The sequence below is a fragment of the Asparagus officinalis genome, chromosome 3 (assembly GCF_001876935.1).
Source record: "Asparagus officinalis chromosome 3, Aspof.V1, whole genome shotgun sequence".
Classification (NCBI taxonomy): Eukaryota; Viridiplantae; Streptophyta; class Magnoliopsida; order Asparagales; family Asparagaceae; genus Asparagus; species Asparagus officinalis.
This window is the reverse complement of record NC_033796.1, coordinates 62,280,472-62,296,537: the sequence shown is the minus strand read 5'-3', so window position 1 is coordinate 62,296,537 and position 16,066 is coordinate 62,280,472. Positions and strand designations below refer to the sequence as shown.

The 16,066-nt window shown below is 37.2% G+C and overlaps 1 protein-coding gene across 1 annotated transcript; it reads left to right on the top strand.

The window, feature by feature from the left end:
• LOC109835196 (protein TSS) lies at positions 919-15,844 on the top strand. Its single transcript, XM_020403181.1, has 25 exons — positions 919-1,110; positions 1,290-1,373; positions 1,492-1,553; positions 2,001-2,093; positions 3,136-3,208; positions 3,355-3,483; positions 3,643-3,702; positions 3,793-3,860; positions 4,302-4,433; positions 4,536-4,577; positions 5,082-5,603; positions 5,882-6,036; positions 6,116-6,668; positions 7,392-7,454; positions 7,528-7,629; positions 8,723-9,040; positions 9,116-9,208; positions 9,291-9,392; positions 9,504-9,608; positions 10,434-10,567; positions 10,835-11,018; positions 11,323-11,454; positions 11,641-11,753; positions 11,932-12,022; positions 13,110-15,844. The coding sequence occupies exons 2-25, from the start codon at positions 1,313-1,315 to the stop codon at positions 15,471-15,473; spliced, it is 5,751 nt and encodes a 1,916-aa protein (XP_020258770.1). The 5' UTR covers positions 919-1,110; positions 1,290-1,312; the 3' UTR covers positions 15,474-15,844.

The following is a 16,066-nucleotide window of genomic DNA, read 5'->3' as shown; positions in this document are numbered from 1 at the left end:
AATAAGAAGAAGAAGAAGGAGTTGTGTGCGGTTTTTAATGCATCAACAATGATATATTTGACTTGAACTCAGGGGACTCGTTGACCATCTCACTTGAATCGTTGCTATTCTCAGGTGGGGACCCAACACTGACGTCAGCGATAACAGGAGGGAGAGCTTGGGCAGCAACCTTAGGGTTGTCCACGATGTGGGACAATCCTTGAAGAACCTCATCGATCGGGATTGGGTTCTCAACAACAGCCTCCTCAGCGAGCTCACCATTGTCGATGGGGATAACGACCTATTCCGGGGTTCTGGGGGTTCCAACGCTTGGGATCTCGGCAGAAGAAGGGGGAGACAATTTCATGAATCTCTTGGGAAGGGAATGTGGGCGGGGGTGGCAGAAGAAGAGTGGAGAGTTGAGGGCTTGCTAGCTTCATTTTCAGTGGTCATGACGGAAGTGAGAGAGAAAAGAGAAGTGAGAGAGATAGAGATGTGATTAATAATGCGGAAATTAAGAATAAATAAGGAGGGTACACAGTTACCGAACTCAATCAAATCAAAGGGTGAATTTGTAACTTATGCTAGGCTTTTCTCGGGGTCCGCTACTTTGGGGTCTGGACACAAATACAATGTGTATTTGGGACTGAATCACATGGGTCAAAATACAAAGAGCCTGGTCACATCAAGTTTCCGCTTTTGGTGCCTAGACACATTTTTCCCAAAATTTTTTTAAATAAGGGAGTACAATTAAACTTCAAGACCGTACGTGCGATACAACAATGCTACAGGGATTTTTTTCTCTCTCTAGAAAATGCAGCTACGTATCTAAAACGAAAACGAGAGAGAGAGAGAGAAGTGTACAATATAATATTACTGTGCATAAACTGCCAATACCATAATCTGACCGTTAAATCTCAACCCTTCCTCCCTTATCATCCCCCCTTCTCTCTATAACACCCTCTCACCGTCTCTCTCGATAGCGCTCCTTCCTCTGCATTTCTCTATCTCTATCTTAGAACCTCAATGGTTGCTTACCCTCCCCTTTTCTCCCAACAAAACTAATAATCCCCATTACACTGTTATTATCTGTCAATTTTCCAAGCTATATACCAACGGTCTCAAATACTCGTAAGTTTCCTTATCTTAATTTGAGTGGGCATTGACCATGTTTATTTTAATTAAAATTTCCCAATAATATACCGAAAGCACTCCTATGTTGAGACCCAACTCTCGCTTTTTGCATTAAAATAAAAATTTAATTATCGGTATATATGCGTATGCATTTTTTTGTTAACTTTTCCATCCAGATTGAAGGTCGCTAGCTTCTGAAATGGCACCTAAGAGTGGACGCGGCAAGGCGAAGGGAGAGAAGAAGAAGAAGGATGAGAAGGGTAAGTAATTAGCTGGCTGGCCAGCAGTTATATTGTTTTCTAATTGCAAAATAGCAATTTCTTCATAATTTTATTACGATTCAAATTAATTTTCATTTTGTATTTGATTTTTATATAGTATTACCCGTGGCCATGGATATCACTGTGAACTTGCCAGATGAGTCCCATGTTGTTCTAAAGGTATGGATTCAGCTCAATTAATTAATTCCATTCTCGATCTCTCTATCTCTCTTTTGTTGTTGGTTGGGGTGGGGGTGGGGATAACAAATATAAATATAAAATATTTTCTAAAAAAGATGTATATTGATAAATTAAATAAAACAATGGTGGGCGTTACGGAACATAGAGATTGTATGAGAAGGTTCATCGTAGGTAAGTTAGCTGTGCATCCATTTTTACAGGGAACATGTTTTTCTTGTGGGCTTGCTTTAATTAAGTTTATTTAATTTTACAATGAGTTCGACCGAGTACTTAATTAGAAAAGGAATTCCCCCCCTTAATTAAACCGCTCCATATATATATATATATATCATTTGGAGCATAATTAATAATTAATAACAATCGAAAATATATTATACGAATACAAATTAAGTGTGATGTATTTTCCTTTTTTATGGATTTTGGCAGGGTATTTCGACGGACAGAATCATCGACGTCAGGAGGCTGCTGTGTGTGAACACCGTCACTTGCGCCATTACGAACTACTCCTTGTCACACGAGGTAATAAAAAAGAAAAGAAAACTCAACAGGATCTCTCATAGAAGTGGCTGTGTATGCGGGTGTCCTGATAAAATTTATACTCATGAAAATCAATGCGGAAATTACTTACGTGAGTGAATTGGAAGTCTAGAGTTGCTATTTTGCTTACGCTACAGCCTAACGTACGTCTATTTTCATTAAAAAAAAGACAAAAAGAGTTGGAAATTATCTCTAGTTGGGTGGCTCTTATATATTTGTGAGGTGAAATTAAGTGACACATAAACTTGAGGAGTAGGACAAAAAGTCCCTACATTGTACTGGCTGCCATGGCTTTTCCAAGAAAAAAAAAGCAACGAGAAACGAATATAGTGCAAAATGTGGTCGGCATAAGTTAGGTGTGATCGGTATGTTTCAATTCGTTGGTTTTAGGGGAATTGAATAAGTAGGATATTTAGAAAAGAAACTTACACAATTTCCTCTCTTTCATATTAAAGGACCACTTCTTAACAAAACAGTGGTAGTCGAAAAATGTTTTTTTCATGATGTTAATTATATTGTTATGTCGATCATATACAAAGAGTTTGGCAATGAAATTTCACCTGCTCAACGTACGATTGTGGATACAATTAATTTTCGAGTATCTATTCAATAACAAATAAGAATATATCACTAAAACGTTGGAGGACGTATTATATAAACGCGACTGAAACTAATAATATTATGAGTAAGATTTAAATTTGCCGTTCAAATGAAGATTAATTTCTCATCTAACAAGAACAATTGATAGAACCGATCAATTACAACATTTCGTTACAAGTTAGATTGGAAGAATTGGAAATATATAGTATTTACACCACGAAAGTTGCTAGCCACTTCACTTCATGGAAGCACGAGTACGGAAAGTATATGTTATTCTCAATGCACATGTAAGCACGTCGAATTTGTTAGATGCGTGTATGCATATATTTACTAAAAGTACCTAATAAGAGAGAAATTCCATAATAGTTACATTACGTGCAATTTATCATACTATTTAGAGTTTTTTTGCGATTGTGCATTTCAGGTTAGAGGGCCGAGATTGAAGGATACGGTAGACGTGGCCGCTCTGAAACCCTGCGTTCTAACCCTGGTCGAAGGTAAATAGACGAACACGACGCAGTTCTTGCAAATTTGGCCAAAAGCAAGGACTGTTCTGAATAATAATTTATAAAGCCCGCCATAATAAAAATAAATAAATAAATAAATAAATAATTGTCGTTTCCTATCGTTCTCGTGATCGCAGAGGACTACGACGAAGCTCAGGCGATCTCTCACGTGCGCCGCCTCCTCGACATCGTCGCCTGCGCTGTCGTGCTGCCTTCGGCCGGCTCCCTGCCTACTCCGTCCTCCTCCCGTCCGCCAAATGATGCGCGTACCATGCGTCCCCCTTCGCGCGATCTCGTTTCATATGAGAGTCTCGGCGGTGGTGGGCCTCACAAGAATCCTCGTGGTCGCGGCTGCTCGCCATGGCTCCGTCGAAGGAGATCACGTCGGAGTTGGTAGGCGGAGTATGCAGGGGGCGTGCCCTGAGGCTTCGGCGGCGGCTTCTATGAGTTCTTCTCCCTCGCAAATCTCACCCCCCCAATTCAATGTAAGCCCTTGTATTTTCCTCTATTTTCATTGAGCCCCACAACACAACAATCTTTTTGTTTTGACGATTTTCTGTTGTTGGGCATTGTAGTTATAAGGCGAGCTGCGAAGGTTCGGCAGGATGAGCGGCGATCAGAGGATCACCTCTTCTTCCTCGAGGTAATGATTTTCCCTTTCCTTTACTGTTTTATTTATTTATTTTAAATCCATTCTTTGACACTGGTTTATTTTTTTAACCCACACGCTGCCAGAACCGTCCATACATCCAAAACACTCAACCTTATTTATTCTGAACTGCTTAAATATTTCTATACTACTTTAATATTAGTTAACGTTTTTAATATTTGTTATAGTGCTATAGTATTAGTTAAAAGTGTTATAATGAAGTAATCAAATATCAAATCTGGGTCTGTAAAGCAATCAAGTTGGGTGTTTTGGGTGTATGAATGATTCTTTGAAGTAGGGGAATTTATAAAATAAATCATGGTAAGAAAATGAATTAAAAATAAAAGACCTTGTTTTTCTTTTTAATCTTTTCATTCTGTTTCCCTTTAAATTTTGGGGTTTGTTACTTATTATTCGTAAATTTTATAATTGAAGGTGAAAGTTTGCAATGGGAAGCTGATAATAGTGGAGGCGTGCGCAAAGGGATTCTACAGTGTGGGAAAGCTGCGAATTCTGTGCCACGACCTTGTTGATCTGTTGAGACAGCTCAACAGAGCTTTTGATGCTGTCAGTTCATAAATTGGATTTGCTTTTGGTTGACTTAGACGCGCACTTTGATTTCTTTGTTTTGGTTTGATTTGATTGTTTTGATGCATTTTTTTCTCGCAGGCTTATGAGGAGCTCATGAAAGCCTTCTTAGAACGGAATAAGGTTGGTTCCCTTTAAAATAGTCTTGGATTCTTTATGGATACTCAAGTTTTTACCAAAGTAACTAGATCTCAGTATATATGATGCACATGCAAGAACCTTTTAGAATTACAGTCCTCTTACAATCTCTTAATATAACTGAATGTAAGAATAAGATTCATATAGTAGATGCAAAAAGTTTGAAAGAACTTTTAAGAACAAGACGTGACATTGTGAGTCAATCATATTGTAATTCATTTACAAATTTAAACCTCCCATAGAGTTTGTATTATTATAATAGTAGAAGTATGTAAAAGATATCACTATACAACACATGTTAGCAGTCAGTTGCAAATTACAAATTAAAACCCCCCATAAAGTTTATATTATAATAGTAGAAGTATGTAAAAAAACATCTCCATATGACATATATTAGCCTTCAAATACACATTACACATTAAAACCTCCCATTGTTTTTTTCTCCTTGTTCTATTATTAATTATTAGACATTTGCTTGTACTTTTACAGTTTGGTAATCTACCTTATGGATATCGTGCCAACACTTGGCTTGTTCCTCCATTGGCTGCTCAGCTGCCATCAACATTTCCTAGCCTCCCAGCAGAAGATGAAACATGGGGAGGAAATGGCGGTGGTTGGGGAAGGGATGGTAGATGTGACATGATACCTTGGGCTAATGAGTTTCTACTTCTCACTTCCATGCCATGCAAAACTGCAGAGGAGAGGCAGATACGAGATAGGAGAGCTTTTCTGCTCCATAGCCTTTTTGTAGATGTTGCAATTTTCAGAGCCATTGCTTCCATACAATATGTTATGGAAAAATGTATTGCTTCTTCAATTGAGAAAGATGAAATTTTGCACTTCGAGACAGTAGGGGATTTCAGCATTACTGTCACCAGAGATACTTCAGATGCAAGCTGCAAGTTGGATACAAAGATTGATGGGAATAGGACAACGGGAATGGACCGCAAAGATCTTATAGAGAGAAACTTACTGAAAGGAATCACTGCTGATGAAAATACAGCAGCTCACGTGAGATAAACTCTTAACTCTGTATTCACTGATTATTCTCTTTTAATAAACTGTGATACCAAGTGCTCACGTGAGATAAACTCTTAACTCTGTATTCACTGATTATTCTCTTTTAATAAACTGTGATACCAAGTGTTTTTCTTCTTCTTGTATTCATTGTTTCCTTCACTGATTATTCTCTTTTAATAAACTGTGATACCAAGTGTTTTTCTTCTTCTTGTATTCATTGTTTCCTTTTTTTTTTTTTTGAGGAATTGTATTCATTGTCATTAATACAGGATTTCACCACCTTGGGCGTCATGAATGTGCGGTATTGTGGTTATATTGCAATCGTGAAAGTCAACAACTTTGACAAAAGCAAATTGGACCCTTTGCAAGCCATTGATATTGAGGACCAACCTGATGGGGGAGCTAATGCTCTAAACATTAACAGGTAGCCTAGGATGCATGTACATCTTTCGTTCTCATCTATCTGTATAATTGCTTCTAATGTAGTTACTGACTACTTTCAGTTTGAGGATGTTTCTTCACAAGAAACCTACATCAGAACAGAAAAGAGCAGCTAATCACTCTTTGAGCTCAAAGCATGAGGAGCTTACTGCAGGTCAAGCTTTTGTGGAGAAATTGTTAAATGACAGTCTAGCTAGGCTTGAGGAAGAGAAGACTGACGAAAACGTCTTCATGAGATGGGAACTTGGAGCCTGCTGGATACAGCACCTGCAAGATCAAAAGAATGCAGAAAAAGAGAAGAAACCTGCGGCTGATAAAGATAAGAAACATAACAGCGAGAAGACTAAAGGTGAAACAAAGGTAGAGGGACTTGGAAAGCCTCTTAAAATTCTTAAGAATACAAAGAAGAAGTTAGATGGCGAAGAAGCTTCTTCCTCTTTGGATATGAAAACATCTGATGTCAATGATGGGGAGAACCAGAATGCTCAGCCCTTGTCTACTGAATGTAAAGGAGACATCGTAGCACCTGACAAAAACCAGCATTTGCTAAAAAATTTATTATCTGATCCAGCATTTACAAGGTTAAAAGAATCTGAAACAGGACTTCACCTGAAGGTATGTAGGGGGAGAAGCAGGAATTGTTGACTTGTTATTTTTCAAATATAATGAAATATCTTACCTAAAATATCATCATAAATTTTTCAAACAAAGTCTTTTCTTGTGCTTCTGTTGATCAACTGATGAAATCAGCTGATGCAAATATACTCCTTGTTCACTTTATAAAATTGTGTGCACAGATGTTATGTTACACTAAAGAGTTTTTTTCTACTTGTGAACCTGATTAAAAATAATAAGATTGTCTAAGCATCTTGTCTGATTTGGAGTTTGATTGCTTACAGATTATCTATGTTAAATAGCTGCAGCTAATGGGATAAGGTGCCTTTTTTCTTCATGCATACTAGTTCTCCAATAAAGTGTTTGACCGTTAACTTGATTGCGCTTGTGCAGTTTTTGAAAGTCTCAAATATACATCTTTCTTACCTTTCTGTAATTTGTTGTCAAATTAAGTGGCTATCTTTTGGAGTATCTGCTAAAACTCTGTTTAGTTACTTCATGTTTTTTCCATTATGTTGATAGACAACATGTTCCTTATTCTTAGTTTTAGGATTTTAATTGCATTTCAGTATTGAAATATGCATAATTTAACATGACTTTCCCTATTCAAGCCATTCAGTATACATGACATATCACATGCCCCTAAATTACATCAAGACTGCATAAATTTTTATGGTGTGACATTTTACTGTCTGGAGAAGGTACTGATATCTTTTTGAACAGTCTCCACAGGAACTAACTGAGATGGCTCTGAAATATTATGAAGAAGTTGCTCTTCCAAAGTTGGTAAGACACAGATATATATGCATGCTCCTGTTTGAGAATGATTATGATTTAAATCACATGATTTGTGCCTTAGGTTGCAGATTTTGGTTCATTGGAACTTTCACCAGTTGATGGTCGTACCTTAACTGACTTCATGCACACCAGAGGCCTACGAATGCGTTCTCTTGGGCGAGTTGTAAGTTCCTAACATTGTGCCATATCTGTAGTTGATAATTTGGACTGTTTTATTAGTAGTTATTTATGGTAATCATTCTGGTGCCGTACATTTTAATGCTTTCTATTTTATCATTTATGTACATCGTTTTTCTTTTTCACTAGTGTCAATGAACAAATAGTTATTTTTGGTACTTCTGATGCACATGCGTAGGCATTTCAGTTAAAAAGTCAAGTTGAAGATGTGATAAAGTTCACTGGAACTTTAGAGGGAAAAAAATAATTCTTCATTTAATCGCACAAAATGTAACTAACAAACCAGATATGGTTTTTCATGGATCTTTTGTTGACATGGAAAGCACAAAGAATATATGGAAATAATCATTTAAAAGCTATTAAAGCTAGAATATTCTTTCTCCGGTGATTTGGAGTTACTTCAAGATAAATGGAAGCGTCTCACTGCTCAAAAGAAATACCTCTACAAAAGGAAACAAAAGATAAATATAATGAAAGGAAGTGGTGAGAAGATGTGTATTGCAAGAGATCCACAGTTTGCAAGGAATTTAATGTTACGAACTGCAGAACAAAGTGCAACACAGGGAAGAAAATGTACTGTTCCTCCCTTTCTAGTGTAGAGTAAATTCTTTATTGGCACTTCTTCAGTGTTGGCACCACTCTTGTTGTAGTCCAACAGCTTACCAGTTCCCCTCTCACTAATGGCTCACTTAACAGGGCTGATATGGCACAACATTGTGATTCGTTAATTCACCTTGATGTGATGTCTCTGTTGGTTCAAAGATGTGACCCATTATTCCCACGTTTTAGAGGGAGGAATTTCTTCCTTTATTGGTACTCGTCTAGCATTTTACCCATCACCACCTCTGTCCTAGTCCAACATCTTACCAACTTGCCCCCAAAGAGTTGCTCACTTAACAGGGTTGACATGGCACACCATTGCAATCCCTGAATGCCCCATGATGTCCTTGGCTGGTTCAATGCAGAGAAACCTATATTTTTAATTTAGTTTTCTGTTTAGACTTGATTGTTTATTTCCCCTACTAAATGATCTATAGCATTGTTTGATTCTAAATCATGCATCATTCTTGCTAATTCAGGTTAAGCTGTCAGAGAAACTGTCCCATGTGCAGTCTCTTTGTATTCATGAAATGATAGTAAGAGCCTTCAAGCACATCCTTCGAGCTGTAATTTCTGCTGTTCCTGATACTAGAGATTTGGCAACACTGATAGCTTCTGCATTGAACTTGCTTCTTGGGGTACCTGGTACTGGAATCTCCAACCTTGCTCCAAAAGTACATGCTACTGTGTGGAGATGGCTGGAGGTCTTCTTGAAGAAGAGATATGACTGGCAACTTACTATCACGAACTACCGCGATGTTAGGAAATATGCTATCCTAAGGGGGGTTTGTCATAAGGTAATGGATGCTTGCTTCTTAAACATTTTTGAACATATAACTGGAAATTACGCAGTTAGTTTTTTTCTCTTTTAGGTGGGCATTGAGTTGTCACCAAGAGATTTTGATATGGATTCTGCATATCCCTTCAGCAAATTGGACATTATCAGTTTGGTACCTGTACATAAGGTGCGAATAAATTGTATGTTTATGCAGCTACTGTTATTTTTGGATCTTTAACCTTTTCTTTCTTCCAATTCGCTCTTTGCAGCAAGTTGCATGCTCATCTGCAGATGGACGACAACTTCTGGAGTCATCAAAAACTGCACTTGATAAAGGCAAACTTGAAGATGCAGTCAGCTATGGAACAAAGGTATTTCCTACTTTAAAGACCAGTATCATGAAATTTAGCAATATTGCGTGGTTTGGGTTTATTAGAATGATTCTCTCACTTCTGTATGTATGCGCTGTATGCTATCTTTAGGCTCTAGCAAAGCTGATTGCAGTGTGCGGTCCTTACCATCGGATGACAGCTGGAGCCTATAGCCTTCTTGCAGTTGTTCTTTATCATACTGGAGACTTCAATCAGGTTAATTGTAAATTCTAAGTACTACCTAAAGAGGAACATATTTTTTTCAGCTACTACCATTGTTAGGACTTCTGTTAGGCTTGGAGGGTTAGATGAGAGGACTGTTTAACAACGTAATAAACCCATGTTATTGTCTTCACTAGAAAAGAAGCCAGGAAATCTGGCTAACCAAACACTGCATTATAAAATTGGTTCTGCAATAGTGATATATTTATGATATATTAGTGAAGTTTTACCCTGGAAAAATATTACATCATTGACTGAGTAGAAAAGGTATTTAGTCCTTGTGAAAACGTTATCTATACTGATACAATAACGATGTATTGATTAAAAATTGTAATTTCAATAGTGTTAGAGTATTTGTTATCTCATCTTACTTTCCAAATTTCTGAAGTGTATAAGAGCATAATTGATTATAAGTTGTTGAATGTATTGTAACTTTGAAAAAGTTTCTGTCTTGAAATCTTTACGATTGAGTTGATCATCATTTGAAGGATATACACTTCCCATAAAACGTGCACGGTCATTTAGTAGATGTGATAAAATTTCAGATTCCCTTATATAATAAATTTTTTATTTGAATTCTCATTTTTGGGGTTTACACTGTCATTTACATGTGGTTTACATGCAAATGTCTTTAGTGGTAATGAAGTTTGAATCCATAATTCAGTTTCTTCGAATATGCATGTCATGTAAATGCATAAATCCTTGAAGACTGCCTTGTTCACTTATGTTGGTTTGGGGATGGATCTCATAGATGTCTTATATTCCTTTATTTTCTCTCTTAGTTGACAGTTTGTTAGTTTATTAACATATAATTTTCAGGCTACAATATATCAGCAGAAGGCATTGGATATTAATGAACGGGAACTAGGACTTGATCATCCAGATACAATGAAGAGTTACGGTGACCTTGCTGTTTTCTATTATAGGCTTCAACATACAGAACTGGCCCTTAAGTAAGTTATTTCAAATTTCAATCATTCTCATGCATACGGAGTTCTCGTCTAGTGTGGATGTCTGTAATAAGACCTAAGTAAGCCAAATGATGATTGCAGCCACAGAATGGTTTATAGTTCAATCGTTTTCTATGGACAAACTACTATTCACATCATCTTTCTTCGTGATATGATGGCTTCTTTTTGTAGAAAAGCTACATGATTGCAGTGGATCCATAAAGATTTAAATTGCCTTTTTGAATCATAATTTTCTTTTGTTATATACAGGTATGTGAAGCGTGCATTGTATCTGCTACATCTTACTTGTGGACCATCTCATCCCAACACAGCTGCCACATATATCAATGTTGCCATGATGGAAGAAGGCCTAGGAAATGTGCATGTGGCTCTGAGGTATCTCCATAAAGCTTTAAAATGCAATCAGAGATTGCTTGGTCCAGACCATATTCAGGTATGGTTTTGCTTGGAATCCTTTAGTTTTTTTTTATCTTAAATCAAGCACAATGATAATTACCAAGTTTATACTTCATGGACTGTGTAGCTTTTAAATAGTAACATAAGTTTCTGTTATGAACTGGAGTAAATCCATGGTGAAACTTATTTATTTTTTCCAATCAAAAGTCCAAATTGATCAATAGGTGATAATTAAGATATTGTAACAGCACACGGCTTAATTCAGTATGACGTTGTTGATTTCTTTTTATCCATTTTCTCTCAGCTCCTTAAAAACGATCTTCTTTTCCTTTAATCCTCAGACAGCAGCAAGCTACCATGCTATAGCCATTGCACTTTCACTAATGGAAGCATATCCACTAAGTGTTCAGCATGAACAAACAACCTTACAAATTCTTCGAGCAAAGCTTGGTCCAGATGACTTGCGTACTCAGGTACCGTTTGTTTCTTTGTTTTTTGTTCTTTGTTTTATTATTATTATTTATTTTTGCTTAGTTCATTCCTTAAGTCAGAAAATCAAACTGTAATTTGGTACAGGACTTGGTTATGGTTTATATCCTGATATTGTTATTTTGTGCTGGAAGACATGCTTATCTGTTACATTGCACCATATATTGCAGGATGCTGCCGCGTGGCTTGAATACTTTGAGTCCAAGGCTTTTGAACAGCAAGAAGCTGCTCGCAATGGCACTCGGAAACCTGATGCATCCATTGCTAGTAAAGGCCATTTAAGGTTATATTTGTACTATATTCATATAACTTGATATCAAACCGTATACCTTGTTAGCCTATAGTATCATGTGCTGTTCTTGTATTAATTAAAAACCCTTTTTATATTGAACATTGAATCTATTTCACACGGTTCAATTCACCTGATGAACTCTTTTTATTGTGTTTATTTGACATGGCAGTGTGTCTGATCTGCTTGACTACATAAATCCAAGTCAAGATACCAGAGGACGTGATTCTGAGTCAATAAAGAGGAGAAACCTGAGTTTAAAGGTATTATTTATAGTTTGTAGAAAATAGCTTTGTACAAAAAATTCTACAAAAGGATTTCTGAAAAGGTAGTCACAGTAAGCAACATCTTAATATTACATATGCATGGAATATTGCAAGCTTTATATGCAGCTAGCCTGCTGAGCATCATTCTAAAGTTGCTCAGCAGGTTAGCTGCATGTAAGCCCATGTTTCTGTCCAAGTTTGTCAAACTTTTATAAGAATATTCAACAAGTTTTACATGTTTTGTTTGCCAGAATATTCCTTGTCAAAGATCTATAAGGTTTACATCTAAGTCAAGATATTATTAATGGGGTTAATTGGGAACGACCCCCTGCAGTATCACCCAATTGCAAAGATCCCCCCTGCAGTTCTATTTGTTGTAAACAGTCCCCCAGTTTTTCCACTTGTTGCGAATAGACCCCCCGTGAATGATTTTTTTTACTCTTAAAATCGTTTAAAATGTTTGAGGAGGCGGATAGACCACCTATAGTTCTATTGGTGAGAATAGACACCTTTTATTTTATTACTTTTAAAATAGTCGATAAAGTTCACTAACGGGGGTTATATTCGCACTTGGGCCAATACTACCACAGATCTGTTCGCAACAAGTAGAACTACAGGGGATCTATTCACAACAAATAGAACTAAAAGGGGTCTCTTTGCAATATGGTGATACTACAGAGGGGTCGGTTTGCAATTAACCCATATTAATATTCTACAAGTTTTATATGCCAGAATCATATTAAATTATGCACCAGAGGTGTAATCCATTATTATCTCCAGTTAGTACACTCTCTTGGTCGATTTTTCTGTTGGTTAGCTACTGGAAAACTAGCCCTTACCTGTTTATTTTCCCAGACAGTATTCACTAGGTCATATTGGCTGTGTAGCGCTGATATGTATATTTTCCTGGCAAGAAACTTAATTCAACATATTTTCTCTGGAGAATTAATTTCCATTCTGCCTAAAACTTTAGCAGTAAACTTATTTATTATATATTTAAACATTGAAGATGATCTTTGCAAAATTATATATGCTTATCCTTGTTCGTTTATCACATATAAAGTAACCATTGATATTGATGCAGGTGAAAGGAAGATCTGCTCATGGCTTGAATGTAACTGATTCCGATATCTCACCCAAGGACTCCACTGGTACAAATTCAGATGAAGAAAAAGAAGACAGTGAAGCTATATATACACCAGCTGATAAGCTAGTCACTAGTCCGGAAGTTCAGATTAAACATGAAGAATCTATGGTCGAGGAAAAAATTACAGTTCCGGAGATATCTAAAGTATTGCCTGAGAAACAGAATAGTGTTGTTGCTGAAGTGCCAATGAAGGTAAACAAAGAGGCAGAAGACGGGTGGCAGCCTGTTCAAAGGCCAAGATCAGCTGGATCCTCAGGACAGCGGCTTAAGCAGCAAAACACAAATTCTGGAAAGGACTATAATTATCATAAGAGCAATGGCACGTCCGAAACTGTTCAAGCCAAACCAAGGCTGCCTTATTCAAACAGCCGTTACTATGTATTGAAGAAAAGGACTGTCGTTTCTGGAGGTTATCCAGATCAACATGTGAAAGTTCAGTCACCTGGAACCAAGTTTGGCCGAAAAATATATAAGGCTGTGACATACAGGGTCAAATCAGTGCCTTCATCAAGCAACATCAAGGCGACGAGTAACTCCAGAGAGATAGTTGAAAGAGCAAATCTGCAAATTCCTCAGACTGTTACACCTAATGTTAACCCTGGATTGAGTACTCAAAGACCTGTTATAGGTGATGTTTCTGAGTCTTACAATAGTACGATTGTTGAACTTGGAAGTTCTCCATCATACAAAGATGTTGCATTGGCACCTCCAGGAACTATAGCCAAAATTCAGGTCAAGAAAGTCAAGGAAGATATTACCATGAATAAAGACTTATTGACTGCTAAAGGTGGAACGGAAACAGAAGATTCAGTAATGTCCGTGAACGATGCAGAGGATTCAGTTATGACAGTACATAAAGATAATATAGAACAAGAAAGCAAGAAATGCATGCTAGACGCAGACATTCCCTCAGCTAAGAATATGGAAGTTACTGAAAGGGAGGAAGATATTGACAAACATGATGAAGGTGTTGGCCGATCTGAATTGCTATCTCCAGATATAGAAGTGTTGTCTTGTCAAAGAATGCCTATCAAGAATGATTCAGATACCAGGGCTTCTAGAGATGAGATTCAGGATGTGATACCTAATAATGCTGATGTTCCAGAAGGGCTACCTAGTAAAGACTTCAGTGATGATCACGACAAGAAATCTACCCCTGGACCTGATTGTGTGAATATTGAATGTTTAATTTCTGATGTTCCTGAAAAAGAATGCCTCAAGGAAATGCTACCCAGTGTTACTGAGCCCAAGAGTACTTCTACTGGTATTGCACATCAAGAAGGTTTTCAAAATGTTGACCGCCAAGTCAGAGCTACTGATGACCTAAAGAAGAAGCTATCATTGAACACTGGTGATGTGAGAGACACTTCTAATAAGAAACTATCTGCATCTGCTACACCCTTCAACCCATCTCCTCCTGCGGTGCTTAGCCCAGTGGCTGTAAATGTTAGCCTTCCCCCAAGCTGTCCAGTTCCTGGGGTCGCACCTTGGCCTTTGAATCTGACCCTTCACCCAGGGCCTGCAGGTGTTATGCCTGCATCACCTCCTATGTGTGCATCTCCACATCATCCATATCCTTCTTCCCCTCGACCTCCTAGCATAATGCATCCTTTGCCATTTGTATATCCACCGTATACCCAGCCCCAAGCTGTGCCAAGCAGCACATATGCTATGAATAGCAACATGTTTCATCCCAACCAATATGCTTGGCAGTGCAGTATACATCAAAATGCACCTGAGTTTGTGCCAGGAACAATTTGGCCCAACTGTCACCCTGTACATTTCTCTTCCATGCCACCTATCGCTAATCCAATGCCTGAATTCATGTCAGGATCGATTGTGCAATCTGACAGTGTCAATTGTGCTTCGACTCCAATGGAGAGCACTGTTACAGAAGAAACCAACGAAGAAGGGGATGGCATGCCAGTAGTAGAAAGTGGGAACACAGCTTCTCAAATTTTATCATCCGAAAAGAAAGAATCTGAAGTGTCTTCTGACAATGTACCAAATGCAACTCAACTAAAACCAGAAATAGTACTTACAGATAAAGGAGATTTTGGTGTTGAAAAACGTACCAGAAGCAGTAAGAAATATGAAGGTGAGGGAAGTTTTAGCATATACATAAAGGGAAGAAGTCGTCGAAAACAAACTCTCAGAATGCCTATTAGTTTGCTAAATAGGCCTTATGGATCACAGTCGTTTAAAGTTGTTTATCACAGAGTAGTTAGAGAAAGTGATGTTCCTAGAGCTTCAGATGTATCTTCCTCTGGTGATGCTACTTCCAGCATACCTTCGTCATGAATGATTCCATCCACAGAAATGGCATGTTTCAAATTCTTCTTTAGTTGATTCTCTGGCTTCATGGTCCCCATATGTTACTATTCCAAGAAAGTCAATTTGACAAAGCAATTCAGCTCTTTCCTTCCTCAGACAATCTTGTAGAGACAGCACAGGTATGATATCATTTATTGCATATTGTAGGTATTAATATGACATTCTCAACTGCACTGGATAAGGATCTATTCATATTCATGTTTAGGAATTTAAAATAGTGAGAGATTGCATCACAATTAAGGGTGATAAACGATCGAATCGAATCAAATACTAAGGTGTTTGTATTTGTATTTGTTTAAAATTATCGAATTCGAATGCAGACTCTAATATTCATATATGAAGTTTTTCGAATTCGAACTTGAATGCTTGATATTTGATAAATATTCATGAATATTTATCGAATATCAAAGTATATCTATTCCCCTAAAAATTTTGATTTTTAAATGGTATTTAAATTCATAACTAAAAATTATTCCTTCATAAGATGTGTGTGTGTGTGTGTGTGTGTATGTATGTATGTATGTATATATATATATATATATATATATATATATATATAT

What these genes read in the sequence shown, in the direction of transcription:
- LOC109835196 (XM_020403181.1), top strand. Translation starts at nt 1,313, where the DNA reads ATGGCACCTAAGAGTGGACGCGGCAAGGCGAAGGGAGAGAAGAAGAAG. An exon ending in CGTTCTAACCCTGGTCGAAG is followed by an intron (nt 3,209 to 3,354) that starts GTAAATAGACGA and finishes TCGTGATCGCAG; the next exon opens with AGGACTACGACGAAGCTCAG. An exon ending in AATGCTCTAAACATTAACAG is followed by an intron (nt 6,037 to 6,115) that starts GTAGCCTAGGAT and finishes GACTACTTTCAG; the next exon opens with TTTGAGGATGTTTCTTCACA.